The 17,291-nt window shown below is 37.8% G+C and overlaps 3 protein-coding genes across 5 annotated transcripts in view; all 3 read right to left on the bottom strand.

Annotated features, from left to right (window-relative positions):
- LOC107723568 (zinc finger protein 91-like) overlaps positions 1-1,626 on the bottom strand; it is a 6,542-nt gene extending 4,916 nt beyond the window's left edge. The window contains exon 1 of the mRNA XM_016532262.1: positions 1,159-1,626. Coding sequence (XP_016387748.1) covers positions 1,159-1,537 — 379 coding nt within the window. The 5' untranslated portion in view covers positions 1,538-1,626. The remainder of the gene's footprint in view (positions 1-1,158) is intronic.
- Positions 1,627-3,560: 1,934 nt separating this feature from the next.
- LOC107723510 (uncharacterized) lies at positions 3,561-11,534 on the bottom strand. The gene is made up of 2 exons (XM_016532173.1): positions 10,976-11,534; positions 3,561-7,244 (listed from the first exon to the last, which is right to left on the bottom strand). The coding sequence occupies exons 1-2, from the start codon at positions 11,355-11,357 to the stop codon at positions 3,736-3,738; spliced, it is 3,891 nt and encodes a 1,296-aa protein (XP_016387659.1). The 5' UTR covers positions 11,358-11,534; the 3' UTR covers positions 3,561-3,735.
- Positions 11,535-11,964: 430 nt separating this feature from the next.
- On the bottom strand, positions 11,965-16,382 carry LOC107723563 (myb-related transcription factor, partner of profilin-like). Of its 3 annotated transcripts, none has more exons than XM_016532253.1 (4): positions 16,086-16,382; positions 15,271-15,972; positions 13,471-13,896; positions 11,965-13,375 (listed from the first exon to the last, which is right to left on the bottom strand). In XM_016532253.1, the coding sequence occupies exons 2-4, from the start codon at positions 15,527-15,529 to the stop codon at positions 12,606-12,608; spliced, it is 1,455 nt and encodes a 484-aa protein (XP_016387739.1). In that variant the 5' UTR covers positions 15,530-15,972; positions 16,086-16,382; the 3' UTR covers positions 11,965-12,605. The 3 variants fall into 3 exon arrangements, with proteins under 3 accessions (XP_016387739.1, XP_016387741.1, XP_016387740.1); XM_016532255.1 differs by having other exon boundaries at positions 11,965-13,369; XM_016532254.1 differs by having other exon boundaries at positions 15,271-15,709.
- Positions 16,383-17,291: the final 909 nt, after the last annotated feature.

The raw sequence follows: 17,291 nt of genomic DNA, 5'->3' as shown, positions 1-17,291 counted from the left end.
ATATATATATATATATATATATATATATATATAATAATCTTAAAGTGGAAATAATTTATTTATTCTGGTAAACAGGGGATTAGGAACACAAATAAGACAAAAAAAATTAACAGTCTCTATTATTGCTTTTTATAAAATGGGTATAAAACGGGTATATAAAGTGTATATTGCAACCACCAGAAATAATTACACAAATTATAAGTAAAGAAATAGAAAAACAGTCTACTTTTTTCTTAGTAACTTCTTAATGAGAATAACAAAAATACATTTATAAAACTACAAAACAAAAAATTATTATCTCATTGTTACATTCTGCACAGCTGTAAATGAAAACGAGCTGACTTGCAGCTCTGTTGAAGAAATCTGTTGCCAGGTAACGACAGAACAATTCGGAGTCTTATTCGAATTATTTGTTCCACCTTAAATGATATCGACCGCATGGATCAACAAGACGAAATATTATAAAACTAATAAAATGTTAAAATATGTTTCCCAAACATATTATTTAGAGAAATTGAAACACTGGAAAATGGTGCTCTAAAATAATATTTCATTCACCTACTTATTCTTTATATATTCTATTTCGCACATGCGCAATTTAAAATATGAGTAACGGTTAAACACTACCATCTACTGGCAACATAACAATACTGCAACATAATTTAAGGTGGAGCAGATTATATGAACGAGAAACTAACCTCTCCTGCTACAACGACTGCACACCTGGTTTGAAATGACAAAGAATTTATTTAGTCTAAGACAAAAACATAAATTTTGTGAAATGCCAGCCAAAATCAGTCAATCCTATACTAAGAAATAATGACAGGCAGTAAGAAGGACGTTTAAAACAGAATTTCCTCATGGGCATGCAGTACAGCTGCCGTCTTGTCATTCCCTAAAACGACACGTAGTCGCTGGTGCAAAATATCAAATATCAGCAAAATATCATCCATAATAAATAAGGTCATTATTTGCACAATTAAATTATAATAATATATGATGTAAGGGTTATGTGTATATGATCGCACAGAGTCCTAGACTGTGTAAAAAGAGGTGAATTTATTTTTAGGTGATTTTATTTATTTCAAGGTAAAAGATAACTAGTAACTAACTAACTGAAAGGTCGGTGTTGTCAACAACAACAAAAAAGTTGCTTACCTTCGGCAATTTGATCTCTCTCAGACGAGTCTACTTTATTGGTAACGTTAGACATATAAGCCAAATTTCCTTCCTCGACCTCGTCTATATAAACAACTACACATTCATCTTCCTCCACTTGTTCTACTTCAATCTTCATGGGTGGATCTGCAGCATTGGCTTCGACAACCTCGGCAACTTCGGCGTGGTCCTGGGCTTTTAATATAGGGCCACTGGGACTTAATTCCATTTCTCCGTCCGTGTTTTTAGCATTAGTGGCTTTGCTATTGCTCATTGGACCGATGTTTACCTCCTGGGCTGCACCTTTCTCATATTCAGAGGACAAACATTCATTATTTGATTGCAAACTACCATCATTTGCAGAATAACCAGCAGCCATAATGGTTCTAGCCAGCTCAAGCTCTCCTCGATAGGAAAGGCACCGCACTTTTCGCGGTAAAGGACAGTATTGTTGTTGTTGGGGGCAGGCAAGCTTACGAATCCTACTATGGCGAAAGCTTTGCTCATGAATATTAATTAGGTTACGTTTCTTGTGGCTCCAGGAAGGTTAGCATGCAACGTCTGCCTGAACCGGCCTGAACAAATTAAAATTCATATATTATAGCCTTAGCTGTAGTAGGATCATATACAATATAAAATAATAGGATATAATACGATGTGGATAATAAGATATAAATGTATAGATATGAAATAAGATATTGAATAATACAAAATATGGTAGCGATGTGAAAATGGGAGGAGCTTTTCGGCCCGGACATTGTTTATAATGTGTCGGGTCATGTTTCTAACGAAATAATAATCTCTTTTTTTTTTAACTTTACACGGTGCATTTCAGTTTATTGGTTATTATGTTTATTTGTGTCAGTAGTGGAAAACGTTGCCCATCTGTTTTTTTTTTTTTTTCATTATTTATTATATAGAAATTGCATGGGTGAATTTTCCTGTGTGGTATATATTATGATATGAATTATTGGAATTAGACGTAAACGATGATTCTAGTATTTTGTATACAAGTGTCACCAATAAGACAAAAACGTTCTGATATTGAATGTGGCTCAGTCTGGAAGGATGTAGCCTATTTCTGGTAATACATGTGCATTCTGCAATACCAAAACAAAATACAAAAGAATCTAGTTCACATTACTAGCAATGTTCACACACACACACACACACACACACCTCTTTTGCTTTTGCCATTAATTTTTATAATCCAGTGAGATTTGTGTATGCACAAGGAGTCTGACAACAGCCAGTGCTCCACACAGAGATCTGATCTCACCATCATCCAGTCTGTCTGGAATGACATGAAGAAACAGAAAAAACTGAGATTAAATCCAGAAAAACTGCGGCAACATCTCAAAGATGCTTAAAGAAATCTACATTGACAGCTACAGTACTGTGAAAAGTTTCAGGCACTTGTGTAAAAATGCTGTAAAGTGAGGATGCTTTCAAAAAATAATGTCATAAATAGATTTTATTTATCAATTAACTTAAATTAACTAAATCAAATCAACATTTGGTGTGACCACCCTTTGAGTTTAAAGCTTTTGTCCTTGGTACACTTGCGCATTGACACTGCCATTGCGCCTATGAAAAGTCCTCATAATGATAGGTGTCCCAACGTATGCGTGTATAATGTTAATAAAACACTTTTGAGATGACTGACTCTAGCCATGTAGGCACTCAACATACACAGCGGTACTACTCAGACACGTACTTTATTCAATCAAGCTGCAACCACTGGACAGAGGTAATAAAAGAAAAAAACAGGAATTCCAGTTACTTGAAATTTCAACATTATTTTTAAACTATGAAACCGGTGTACAAAAGCAGTCCAACACTATCCTCAAAAAAAAAACACGTTTATTTTTGTGACTTTTGACCTCTGGAAACTTCAAATTATTATTATTTTTTTTATTTGTCATTTTATTTGAACCCTAAAAGGTGAAAAAAAAAAAAAAAAAAACTTTAGGAAAAAAAAAAAGAATGTGGAAAAAAATTAATTGCAGCTTTTCAGAAAATTTTATATTGCACACACGCCATGGCATGCCAATTACTTTAGAGATTTTAAATCTAGTCCAAAACATATATCACAAAACTCATTATAAATTTATTTTGCATTGTTTTACCTCCAGTATTTACAATCAAAACAAAGCGCACATTATTAACATGTTTAATGGCATAGCAATGCTCAATAACTTTTAGTCTTCTAACACATTTGAACACCATAATATTACTTGTAGATGACCATAAGACAATATTTCTAAATAATTTTAGCAACTAAAGGCAAAAAGTGGTTGACTATAAATTTAAATAACACTGCAGTTCTTTATAAAAAGTTTATTTAAAAATAATTATGTTACTTTGGTTTGTGTGGTATATTGTATGAGGATAACAAAGCACATGAAACTAGGATATATGTTCAGCTGGAAAATTTAATAACTGAATAAAAACATTAATACATTTTAAAACTTCGACACACTCCAGCAGATTAACAGCAATGTACAATAAAACAGCAAAGAGACAGTCTAAACCGAACTATTGTTGTTTTGTATGTATCCTTTCTAAAAATCAAACTCACACATCTCGCTGTGCATGTTGCATATAATGCATCTGTAATTCTAGTTCCCCAGGCAAAGAACCACCACATATCATGCACTGGAACAGGTGATCTGGGGCAAATGGCATTTTATTGCCCATTTTGTGTGGCTCAGTTTGTTGGGCTAACTGAGGTAAGTTTGTTACTTGTGGCATGATTGGCATCTCATTTATGGTGCCCTGTGAGGTGAAGAAGATCCCTTGTGGTAACGGACCTGGAAGTTGTCTTCCAACAGAATGCATTGGATGCGAAGCAGGTATATTCAGAGCTGGTGGAGGTGGAGGAAAAGGTGGTGAGATAAAAGATGAAGGCTGATTTAGAGAAATCTGTTGGCCAGAAATTAGAGCTATGTGCTGTTGTGCCCGGATGTGGCCTTGTTGAACTGGTCCGTTTAGAAAGGTCTGGGAAACAATTGGAGCAGCCTGAAACCCCCACATTGGAGGTCTGTCCCCAAGAGGAAAATGAGCTGGTGCATACGGCATGTTCACTGGTCCCATCTGGTTTGGAGGAGTTGCACTAACCCAAGTAGGAGGTATTTGAGCCTGATGCTGGAGCTGTGTCTGATGAAGCTGTTGTTGAAGAAGCTGCTGTGGAACCTGCATGTGCTGCGGCAAGTGCTGGATTAGTCTGTTTTGCTGCTTCTCTAATGAATCTCCAGGTATTTCTTGTAAGCCCACAGATGTAGACATTTCTAAAGATGTTTTCATACTCCATGGAAGGGTATTCGGTAGACCAGAAGCACCAGCGGGTAGCACTATACCACCAGTCTGACCCATTTCTGTTTTAGGCAGACCTGAGGAATTTGGCATTTGCAAATCATGAGTGAGTTTATCAGATTCACTGTTGGTTGGTGCTTCTAAGTCAACAGTTACATTGCCATCTTCTGACGAATTACTGAACAGCCCTGGTTTAGCTGTTTGCACTGAATCACAGAGTACTGGCCACTGCGATTGCTGCGAGTCTTGAATGGATCTCGGTGATTGCCTTTTTACATCCAGAGGTGAAGGCCTGTCCACTTGGTGCTGTGAATGTTTGCCTTTTTGCTCCATTTCAGATACGTTTATCTCCGAGTAATGATTAGGTTGTGCTGACATCGGTACATTTACTTGAGAAGGTTGCTGCTGGTGCATGAGCTCTGGGAGACCGTCACATTTAGGCAAGATCGTCTTAAGGTGACTTCCTGGCCACTGCATCTGCACTGCATTGCTTGGCTGGGCTTCCAATAAATTAATGGGCGTTTGAGAGTGCAGCAGCTCTTCTGATGAAGGTGGCATTTGTAACTGCCATTCTTGCTGCAAATGAACCTGCTGGGAATGATTTCTAGCCTGCAAGTGCTGCGATCTAAGCTGCATGCGTTCATGTCTATTTGCACCGAAGCTACAGGAATGGTGTGGAACCACATTTGGCAACAGTGTTTCTGACATGATTCTACCAGGTAGAGGTGCCGTCCTTCCGTTGTCTCGATCTAACCTTGGCCTACCTCTCCTGCCGGTACTTACTCTACCTCTTTGAGAATGTATGGAGAGTGGATAACCGTGACTCTGGCCTTGCCGTTTACGCACATGAATCTTTTGATGCACGAGCAGACTACTAAGCCAAGGGAACGACTTATGGCACTCCTGGCAGCGGTGAGGTCTCTCCCCTGTATGAGTGTTTAGATGGTCTCGGAGCAAGTAGGCCAAAGCAAAGCTCTTGTCACACAGATGACACTTGTAAGGTTTCTCACCTGTATGGGAAAGCATGTGCCGCTGAAGCTGACTCTCATCGCTGTAGCCCTTACGGCACTGCGTGCAGCGAAACGGCTTTTGTTGATGCAGCCGCTGGTGTGTTTTCATGTTGTGATGAAATGCAAAATCCTTACCACAGTCCGGGCACTTGTATGGCTTCTTCCCAGTGTGGATAATTGAATGCTGCTGCAAATAGCTACTAAATCTAAAGGACTTTTTACATACTTGACACTGGTAACCCTTGTTGTGTATGCGCATGTGAAGCTCTAACACTGATCGGTAGCGAAAGCACTTTCCACAATCTCGACATTTGAACGGTTTCTTCTCTGTCTGGTTCTCTAATCCCCCTACTCCTGACATACTGTCAATATCTGCCTCATCCATACCAACATCATCCTGCTTTTCGAGTACCGCTTTAACCTGATTTGTGATATGTGTTGTGTTTAAACCCAGAATGTTAGTCATATGTGTTTGTGAATGGGATTGCAGGATGGATTCTGACTGGAATTTAAGAGGACAATACTGGCATGCATAGACCTTATCAAATCTTTTGCCATTACTCATCCTTTCATACTCTGCTTCATGGATTAACATGTGCGCTCTTAAATCAGATGCTTTATAAAAAATTTGAGGGCACAGAGGACAGTTGCGCTGCTGCTCAACAGTCGCATTCTCTTTACCTACTTGCCCCACAAGAGATACGTTATGGTTTGTAATACGTGCCTCAGACCTAGCTGAGATCATTTTGTGTTGCCGATAATGTGCTCGCATATTTTGTGCCAAAGCGAACGTTTTTCCACAGTATGAACAGTGGTAAGGCTTTTGGCCGGTGTGGAGATACTGGTGCTGCTGCAAAAGGCTGCTGTATTTGAAGTTCTTCCCACAGATTTTGCACAGGTGGGCTCCTTCTTCCGTGTGCCTGCGTCGATGGTCCTCCATGACATAGCGATGCCTGAAGACCATACTACAATCTGGACACTCATACGGCTTCAGTGCAGCGTGGGATCGTTGGTGTATATGCAGCGTCACTAAACTCTGAAAGCCTTTGTTGCACTCAAGGCACCGATAAGGACTGTCTAAAGAGTGACTCTGCATGTGGGCATTAATGGACACCCTGTACTGGAACTCTTTGCGGCACAGAGGGCAGCGAAAAGGCTTTTCCACATTCTGTTCACAAACATGAAGCCTTAATCGCATCATTGTCGAGAAACACATACCACAATGCTCACATTGAAATTTCCTCCGTTCCTTGTATTTCCTCTCAGAGCGTTTTGAATGCGACAGGCTTGGTTGGCTGTTTTCTTTATGAATACTGCGGTGTTTGATGAGGTCACTTCGATGCTGAAAAGTAATGCCACATTCTTTACAAACAAGGGAAGCCTGCTCATCTTGGTGCATGTGAAAGTGTCGATGCAGGTTGTATGTTTCCCTGCGAGTGAACTTTTTACCACATTCGTTGCATTCCAGTCGGCTTTTCCTTCGCTTGACAACTATACCTTTCCCATCACTCTTAGATTCATCTTCTCCTTCCTTCTCTTCTGTGTTTTCCTTAACCTTTTCCATGCTTTTGGGATCTCCTGTTTCCTCTATCTTCTCTTCTGTGCTTTGCATTGCCTCGTCATGAGACTTTGATACTTCACTTATATTTGTCGACTCTTCATCTTGTTTTGGTGGGTGTTCTTCCTTGGTGGCATGCTTTGACTCTTTGCTGACATTTTCTGTAGTTTTGTCCTCTGTTTCTTCTTTGTCGGTTTCTTGCCCTGTAGAGTGATAGCAAATATATATATATATATATATATTAGATATGAAGTAATTTCCAAAGTACAAGCCCAATAGTTTATTTAGTCATTCAGATTTATAATTGTAATAAATTGTTTATATTACATCAATCTTTCAAAAGGTGTACTGAAGATCATCTAAAGAATGTTGAAAAATTTGACGTGTTGGCAACAAAAAACTATTAAATACTACCACCATTATTGCCCAAAAAAACTAGTTAACTAAACACACGCTGTCTTTTTGTGACAGCATACTTAATAAACCTGTCTATTAAAGGCTTTTCAGCTATTTTTAAACAGTGCAATGATTATTAAAAAAAAAAAAAAAAGCAAAAATGTAAAAGGTAAAAACACAAACATATCAAACTACTGTTTTGACCAACAGATATTGTAATTACTATACTGTATAAATGAGCGGTTTTCACTCTGGTTTAGAGCAGCTATAGATAAGATGAATTTTACTTTGGACAAAATTAACAAAAATCACTCTTTAAGTTTAAAAACTCTAAAATATAAATACATTTAAATTTAAAAACGAAATGCCTGAAACCTACAAAAGCAATGATAGAGAAAACAAGCATATATGTAACTGAACATTTGACTCAAAACCTTATAGTTACTGAGATATAGATATGTGACATCTAGCACCAGTTTCTGTTTTCGAAACAGTCACACCCATGTTCACTTCACCCAGCGTATGGGTCTTACTCGGTTCATTTCATTCTCTATGTCCCACCACTTATTGACTAAATCATGTGACCTGGTAGCACAATGCATCATTATTACCATTCATCCTGAATTCTATAGAGTGCAAAAGTGCGTGTCCACTTTTTCAGCGGCCCTGGTTCCATAAGAATTTTTCACATTCATTTTCCCACAAGGATTTAAAAAAAGGTAATTGTTTAGACAGCCCTCTACGAACACCTTGGCAATTGAATCGCCATTGGCTAGTAAATTTTTTTGTTTACTCTCCAGACTGATAAATATATACATACACATATACATATATACACACATATACACACACACACACACACACATACACACACACACACATATACACAAACACATACACACACACACACACACATACACACACATATACATATACATACACATACACATACACACACACATACACATACACATACACACATACACATACACACATACACATACACACATACACATACACATACACACACATCTGAAAGTACACTCTTAACATCAGTCAGTCAAGCATTATAATATGATAATCAATGTTATTTAATGATAGAACTTTTGTAATTAGAATTAAAACTTGATAACCATGTATGAATGCATATTAGTCATGCTGCTGGATTCATGAATATTAATCAGGTTGTGTGCGTTCGCTCGAACTGATTTGCTGAAATCAAAACAGGGACGATAATAGGTGAGCGCCAGCCAATGAGATTGCTGTTTGCGCATTAGTTCCGCCCACTACCGGAGAAAGCGGTAGTTCTTGAAAGCGGAAGAATTCCAAAGGAACTCCGTTATTTTGACAGCAAAATACAACAAAGAATATCGTTTACATGTAGCGCGCATAGGTAGCGCGTCAATTCTCTCTCGGCGCCTTCACACTATAGTTTACGGTACGTTAAATACAGGTGCGTTGCACATCCATTCAGATGAACTGAAAAACAGCACAGATCGCTTCGCGGAGAGTGAAACTCTGAAGTGCTCAGTCAGAGAGTGTTCGGCGAGTGAAAATATATCTGAGCTAAACTTATACTTAGCCTCCAACTCACACACTGGCGAGTAAAATCTGAGAATTTATTAGCAATTGGCTAATATTAGACATCATTTAGTCGCCAGAGTGAAGATTTCGTCGCACATGCGAGTGATTTACTCGCAATGTAGAGGGTTGTTAGAAGTTATAAGCAATGAACCAAACCGACCAGCTACAACATACAAGGTACAAGACCTTGTAAACGGCTTTAATAAGATAAAGAACTGCAATCTCATGAAGCACTGCAAATTACATAATCGAATTAAAAATGATGGAGAAATATAAAACTTTTTGATCATATGTATATATGTACATTACATTTTGAGTTTATTGAAAAATATGCATATAATGCAAGCTGTTGGAAATTGTAGGGGAAACCGACTTCAAATCCAGTATTTTGGCCACTATTCTCTGATTAGCAGAGATTTTTCTGCAGAATCATGGGTAATGTAGTTTTTCCACCAGGAATTCCACTGTTCAACACGTTTATTTGAAACAAGTTGAAAAATGCGGACTAATGGCTTCAAACAAAAAATAAGTAAATAATAATAAATATAAATAAATAAAAAACTTTGAAAAACATGAACTTGACGTTTGTTATAGAGGTTTGTTTTTGTTCCACAGACAGTTCTAGGTCTGGACAATAATTCAATATCAATATGTATCGCGATATAATTTTTTTCATTAACGGTGATATGATTTTTAAACACATTTCCGATATTTCGATATATATTACCAGTGTTTCCCATACATTGATTTATTTGTGGAGTTTGATTTAGTTGAATAAACATGAGCACTGCAGGTTTCAAAATCAAAATGTGGCGCAGGTGTTTCATATGAATGTATCTCTGAAGGGAACCGACTGTCTTCAGAAAAGTTTCTATGGCATTTTCATTTTATCTGATAAAGTAGCGTTCGTGAGCGGAGTTGATTTGATTACAGCCGTTACCGGGGAAACCGCTAGTTTTATCACTCTAAAAGTGCCTCCTGTTGGAAGACAATCAGTTTGCATTTTCAATAATAAGCCCGTCTCCAGCAACATTTCCAGTTTTTGTTGTTGTTCAATTTTTTTGTTTCCTGCAGCAAAATGTTGAAATATTTTTACTATTTAAAATTGCTTTCTATTTGAATAGATTTTAAAATGTAATTTATTCCTTTGATCAAAGCTGAATTTTCAGCATCATTACTCCAGTCTTCAGTGCCACATGATCTTCAGAAATCATTCTAACATGCTGATTTGCTGATTATCAATATTTAAAACAGTTGAGTACATTTTTTTTCAGGATTCTTTGATGAATAGAAAGATCCAAAGATCAGCATTTATCTGAAATAAAAAGCTTTTGTAACATTATACACTATTCCATTCAGTATCATTTTTATTATTTTTTGGGGAAAGAAATTATAGAAATTAATACTTTTAATTTAGCAAGGATGCTTGAAATGATAGAAATTAATACTTTTATTTAGCAAGGATGCTTAAAATTGATCAAAAGTGATGATGCATTTATAATGTTACAAACAATAGATTTATATTTAAGATAGTGTTCATATCGATATCGGAATTATATCGTATCGACCGAAATTAAGAAATATATCGTGATATAAATTTAGCCCATATCGTCCAGCCCTAGACAGTTCCATAATTTTTTTAATTAAAACTGATAATTTACTCATGTCTTTCAATGTACCTTTACGACGCTGTATGCAGTTCTTAATAATTAAAACCTCCAAAACGAGTCTTCATCTTCACGCATGAAAGGGTTAAACAAGCAGTTGTGTTTCTGATTGGATTAGAACAAGCCAATTACAGAATAATTAATTGCTGTCAGGAAGGGGGAAAAAAACCGCTCCAAGAGTTTCTGCATGCTCTTCCTACGTCTGAATATATGTGTGAATATATGTGATGTTCAAGAAAGCGCTGCGTGCCCTTTACTGCCTGGCCTTGATGCAAAGTTGTACTTACCGATGTTTTCATTGTGCAAACGATCCGATATCACATCGCAGTCCATTCCGGGCTCGGCTGAAACCAGATCACCGTTATTTTGAAGCAGCACATCCGTGTTTTGCTCGTCTTCCGTAGATTTAAAATTACATGACATTCCTGATGGGTCTTTGTTGCGTGGTGAAAGAGCAACGCCATGTGGAGATGAATTTTCACTTGCTGGTGAAGACGGAGCACCAGGGTCTGTCGTTCCCTTTACGTCGCTGCCTTGTGCACAAACCTCCGCGTCACCATCGGTTACTGTAGCAGATTCAGGTTGTAGTTCAGGTTTATTTCCAGCGAGTGTACCGTTAATGATTTTATTATCTAATGGCTGTTCGGATTCAGACTGCCCTGTAGCCATTTTTCACATATTTTTTCTCTCTCTTTTCTCCACCCCTAAAAACATGGAAGCCATCGTTTGATTGGAAGCGTGTGCTACGTCACGTGCGCCCTCTGCGACTACGTTTAAAGCGACACCTTTCGATAAATGTTGCTGGTTCGGAATCGGGGACTTATTTGCATTTTAGATTTACATATAGGCCTAGTTTTATTGATTTAGCAGTTCTGTTGATAACCTTGGTCAACCAGGTATGTAACGTATGTATGCACATCCTTTTTGTGTAGATAATCTTTATTTAAAATAGAAATCTAAAAACTTGGTACCCAGAAATATGCATCTGGTGTACCAAGGCTGACTTTTTTTTTTTTTTTTTTTTTAGAATCAAACACAGTAAAATAATACAATTGTGAAATATTACAATTTAAAACAACTGTTTTCATTTCAATGTAACTTATACCTGTGATGGAATATGTCACGTGATCCTTAAGAAATTATTCTAATTTGCAGAAATCTTTCTAATATACTGATTCGTGCTAAAAGAAAAAAAACAAACATTTCCTATTATGTTAAAAACAGCTGAAAAAAGTCGAAAAAGAAAAAAAAGATGATAAATATATTGATTGCTTTTATTAAAACTCATATGCAGACATTTTTCCAAGTACAAGTGCTTTTTGTTAACATGATGAAAAGTTTGCAAAATAGTATATTTCAGTTTGGCTATCTTGCATTGCATGCAGAGTGACCAGGTGACCTTAGATCTCTACATTAGCCAGCAATTCCGATAACTGCATTTATTTCCAAGGAACTGCAGAGATTCTATGCGATGTCATGTCGCTTAAAACAGCATTTAGATGTTTCTTAAACAGCGATAGTAGCAAAAGTAAAATGTCATTTTGCACTGATATTCTGTACCTCAATCAAACAATAAAAATGAATGTTTATTTTGCCACAGCATGAATACTGAATAGTTTTTAAGCCTGCCTTTTTTTCTAAACTTGCAGTTATATATAAATTTAAGCAAGCAGATCCATAAAATGTCAGTAATTTACTATCAGCAACAAGAGTGGAGAAGTCGATTTAGATATAGCTTTGAGCTTTTTGGTATACCTATTATACACTTTATTATATATCTGTGACAGGCATAACATAAAATGTGGCTGCAATATGACATGGCACAATCTGCAACTAGTTAACCTTATAAAACATTGCTTAAATAAATAAATTTACTGTAACCGAATACAGTTCATTTGTCCACATCTCACAGTAACATCAACGTCTGCGTCTTCGTCTGAGGTCTACTGTTCTGCCACGGCGTGGCTGTTGAGTTACTCCATTTATGTCATTCGGTGGTTCAGTGTGCCGAGTACCATCTAAAATATCTGGAGGTGGTGGCAGAGGCGGAACAGTTGCTGGGATTTGCTGCTCTAGCTGTGGCTGCTCCTGTGGCAATAACATTGGTTCATAAGGCTGCTGTTGTGGAGGTTCCTGTTGCTGTTGATGCTGTGCAGGTTGCTGAAGTTGTTGTTCTGGAAATTGCTGCTGAGGCGGCTGATGCTGCATCTCAAGTAGACCCAACAAACGTTGCAAAAGTACATTATTCTGCTGCAAGCTACTTGTAAGGGCCTCTTGTGAAGCCACAAGCGTCTGCATATCACGTCTGAAGCCTTCTCCAAACTCGCGCAGGTTCTGCTCCATGCGATCTCCAAGCTTCATGGCTGCTTCTCCCAGCCCACGAAGTTCATCTTCCAGCCAGGAAGTGTGTGGTTGAGGGGGCTCCAGTGGGCCCTGGTGGGTCCCTAAAGATGGTTCTGGGCTTGGTTGAGGGGTGCCGTTTAGGAACGGGGCACTGTAAAGGGGTGAAGGAGGTAGCCAGCGTTCTGATGTTGGAGGTGGTACTACTCCCAGACCCAAGCCCAAACCCAGTTTATCCTCCATGCTGTTCTCCACACCCTCACAATCATCTCCATCTTCACCTTCTTGCTCACCAGCTTCATCGTCCTTTTCGAAACCATCTCTTTCAGAACTATCTCCAACTGTAACTGAAAGAGTGAAAACATATACATAAGCTTTCAATACTCTCAGACTTTACTGTAGAATCAGATTTGTGGGATCAATCCACACCCAAAAAGGTTACCTGGATCAGTGTCTGACAAACACATGAAACTGGCTTTTCCTCTGGTGCTCTGCTTTTGACGAGATTGCTGGAGCCTGGGACTGACTTGGGTCGGCCTTCCCAAAATTGCAGCCCCTCTGCTTGATGGCAGGTAGCAGGTGCGGTGCCTCGCATCAGCCAGTCTACCACCATTACGTCTCTTCAGGTCATCCCAGCGTTTCTTCACTTCTCTCAGAGTCCGAGGTACTCTAGACACAGCATTGACATGCTCAAGTATGCCAGCCCAAATGCGCTCTCTTTCTCGGCGCCGGAGCCTCCCTGCTGGACCGAACAGCTCCCCCTCACACCGAGTCACCTCTGATACCAAGACCTCCAGTTCTGCCCCGCTAAAGCGGCTCTTCCTTTTCCCTACACCTCCTGCAGCTAATGCTGAAGACACACCCCTGTCTTTAAATAAAAGGCAAATATTTATATAACACAAAACTAGTTTTTGCATTTCTATTCAAAAGTGCACCAAGTACATTTTTTGGCTTTTGTTGCAATGGTCAATATGGCACTAATGGTCTTTTGGGCTAATACTGACATATAGCAGCATGAATGCAGCATCAAAGTAAAATTTTCTGTTACTGATGACACTTTTCAAGGGTCAATGGCAGACAAGGATATCTGGGATGATGAAAAGGAGAAATAATTTAAAATCTAGTTCAAAATGCAAATTTTATAGAAAATGTCATTTTTGTATTCATGGTGGTTTCCTTTTTGAAAAAAAAAATATAACAAATTTCATTTTTAAAAATCGACTTCAATAATCTTCAAAATCTATTTCAATCTACTTCAAATGCAAATTTTTATAAAATGTAATTTTTGTATTCATGGTAGTTCCATACATTTTTGAAAAAAAAAAAAAAAAAACTACATCTGGTTTAAAATGCAAATGCCAGGTTTTTATAAGTGGGGGGAGTGAATGTACTCTTCCACCTTCAATACCACGACTGAGGTGCCCTTGAGCAAGGCACCGAACCCCCAACTGCTCCCTGGGCGCCGCAGCATAAAAATGGCTGCCCACTGCTCCGGGTGTGTGTTCACTGCTGTGTGTGTGCACTTAGGATGGGTTAAATGCAGAGCACTAATTCCTAGTATGGGTCACCATACTTGGCCATATGTCACGTCACTAAAATGCCATTTTTTATATACATTGTGGTACCATACATGTTATATATACACTTCTATACAACTTCTATTCACCGTAGGTGTACATATCATAATTTTCAAAAAAAGAAATTTTTATGCAATTTTATAAATTCATAAAATATATTTTTAAGTAAAAAATATTGTAATATAGTGAAAATTTCCAATATTTAAAATAATAAAAAAAACTTGAAACTGAAAAATGATCTTGACTATTACAATCATCATACGGTTACACTAACTAGATATTTTTAAATTTGGTTTTTGAAATTGAAACATTTCATTTATTTAAAGAGTAAAAGTTGTAAAAGTGTGTCAACAACCCATAAACAGGATGTTTGCAGTCACCCACGATTAGAAGTAGAAGTCATCCAATATCAGGATGTTACTGAGAAAAGCTAAGTAGTATATGATCTCAACACTTTATGCTACTACCTTGACTAAAGCCCTCATCTTATGTGGGTGTACATGATTTTAAATATTTTACATGTACTGTTAATTTCTAGATTTGTAAAACTTTAGTAATGAGGGAACAATAACAGAGTGCACCTTTAAATATTACTGTAATGTTAGCAGTAATATTTCAGTAAATTAAAATTGCATATTAAAGACTTTCTACCATCTAAGACTTACTTTGTTCGATTGGGATGAGTTCATCTGAAGACATTCCAGGTGCGACTATGTTAGGATGCACAACCACAACATTAAAGGGCAGGCTGCTAGGCAACCCGCCATTCTGGTGGTCACAACTGCCCTCCGAGTCGTCATCTTCCCTGGGGAAACCGTCCTCTGAAACCCCGCCTCCAAAGGGACCCTCGGGAGACTCCACTTTGATGTGCATGGGAGGTGAGTGCTCATACAGCAACCCCCCCTCCTCGTAGTATTCAGTCATGGATATGTTGTGGATTACAGACACACCATTGTGACTGGTGGACAGCGTGCCATTCACAAGCAGGGTGAAAAGCCACCATGCTGTTCCATGGCAAGGCGTTCATTGCTTCATTGTGATGTCTAACAAGAACAGCCTTAATAATGGGCTCAGTAATACACAGCCACAGAAAATAGATATTTGCTACGGAACAACAATAGGTTAACGTGTCATTTTAGAAAGGAACTGTGTTCATTTACACTGATTCTACGCAATTATTGCGATGTTTTGTTGTCTGTATCTTATTAGACCAAGAAAACCAAAACCTGTGGCTTCCGTCCAAAAGCAAAACTCGGAGATGTTCTTCTGGAATTCGGTTATGTCTGACATTATGTATTTGTATCATTCATTACATGCAAACATGCTAATTGACAGTAACTCTAGCAATGACATGTAAAGATCCGAGGCTACAGAGGAGAGGGCGAGAAATAAAAACAAAGAATGCATGGATAATATACTTGGATTCACATTTAACTAATTGTTTAATTAAGGGAATTTTAAATATAAAGGCCAAAATTACCTGTGTCGCAGCAATGCGCATATATTCTGCACCACATCCGCAATGGATGCGCATTCCGCATAAATTACGTTAGCCGCCACTAGCTCTTCTCAAGCAAATACTGCTGTTCGTGTAAAAGTCATATATGCGACGAGCCTGCATTACGAGAAGGATCTAGTTTTGGAAAAAAAAATAATCCGTGCTCACACCGTACTGTGACAATTGGCTAGAGAGTTTAAAACATAATGCTAAAATGATTTAAGTGCATAGATGCAAAGCTAACCTCTTAAAGTCCTACATGTACACAGAACCCAAATCGTCGCAGGAATATGACATCACACAGATATTTGCCGTGTGGCTGTGTCTGAAACTTTGAAAGTGATATTTTACAAATTTAAGCGTCGACAGTATATTTAAAAACTCAAGTCTTTTGTCATCTTGCTAAAAAAAAAAAAAATTAATTAAAAATAAAAACCGAAATAAAGGGAATAGGTCTACAATTCAAAAAGTGCTGTGAGGTGCATAAGGCCTACAAGTTTGCCTGAACTTTTCAAACGATAAAACACTAAATAATAGTTTTATATTAAACATTGTGTTTTGAAATGGTGGTGAAACAAAAAGCAGGCTTTGTGCTAACCTAGATTTAGCCTAGTAGCTGTTTTGTTCTTAAAGGGGTCATATGATGCGATTTCAATTTTTCCTCTCTCTTTGGAGTGTTACAAGCTCTTGGTGCATAAAGAAGATCTGTAAAGTTGCAAAGACTAAAGTCTCAAATCCAAAGAGATATTCTTTATAAAAGTTAAGAGTCAACCACGCCTACGTTATGCAAATCTTCTCACATCGTGACGTAGACATGTGGGGGCGTGTTAGAATGAGCCGTTTTAGGTAGGCGTGGTTGACTCTTAACTTTTAAAATTAATATCTCTTTGGATTTGAGACTTTAGTCTTTGCAACTTTACAGATCTTCTTTATGCACCAAGAGCTTGTAACACTTCAAAGAGAAAGGAAAAATTTAAATAGCATCATATGACCCCTTTAATCTTGTACGATTCCAGATGTTACCACATAAGTCTTCTGGAGAACTCAGGGCTTGCACAGTTATGTGAATACTTATATTTATCTTCCACAAATGTCAGTGCATAAAATAAGTAGTAGTAATAAGAATAAAGAATAAGTGGAAATAAAAGTAGCTGTCTATGTTGTCTAAATGAGAAACAGTAGGGAAAA

Source organism: Sinocyclocheilus rhinocerous, unplaced genomic scaffold (assembly GCF_001515625.1).
Source record: "Sinocyclocheilus rhinocerous isolate Xijiao unplaced genomic scaffold, SAMN03320098_v1.1 scaffold241, whole genome shotgun sequence".
Taxonomy (NCBI): Eukaryota; Metazoa; Chordata; class Actinopteri; order Cypriniformes; family Cyprinidae; genus Sinocyclocheilus; species Sinocyclocheilus rhinocerous.
Note: the sequence above shows the minus strand (reverse complement) of the source record. Positions and strands in the feature narration are given on the sequence as shown.

What these genes read in the sequence shown, in the direction of transcription:
- LOC107723510 (XM_016532173.1), bottom strand. Translation starts at nt 11,357, where the DNA reads ATGGCTACAGGGCAGTCTGAATCCGAACAGCCATTAGATAATAAAATC. An exon ending in TTTGCACAATGAAAACATCG is followed by an intron (nt 7,245 to 10,975) that starts GTAAGTACAACT and finishes ATCACTCTACAG; the next exon opens with GGCAAGAAACCGACAAAGAA.
- LOC107723563 (XM_016532253.1), bottom strand. Translation starts at nt 15,529, where the DNA reads ATGACTGAATACTACGAGGAGGGGGGGTTGCTGTATGAGCACTCACCT. An exon ending in ACTCATCCCAATCGAACAAA is followed by an intron (nt 13,897 to 15,270) that starts GTAAGTCTTAGA and finishes TTTTATTTAAAG; the next exon opens with ACAGGGGTGTGTCTTCAGCA. An exon ending in TTTGTCAGACACTGATCCAG is followed by an intron (nt 13,376 to 13,470) that starts GTAACCTTTTTG and finishes TCACTCTTTCAG; the next exon opens with TTACAGTTGGAGATAGTTCT.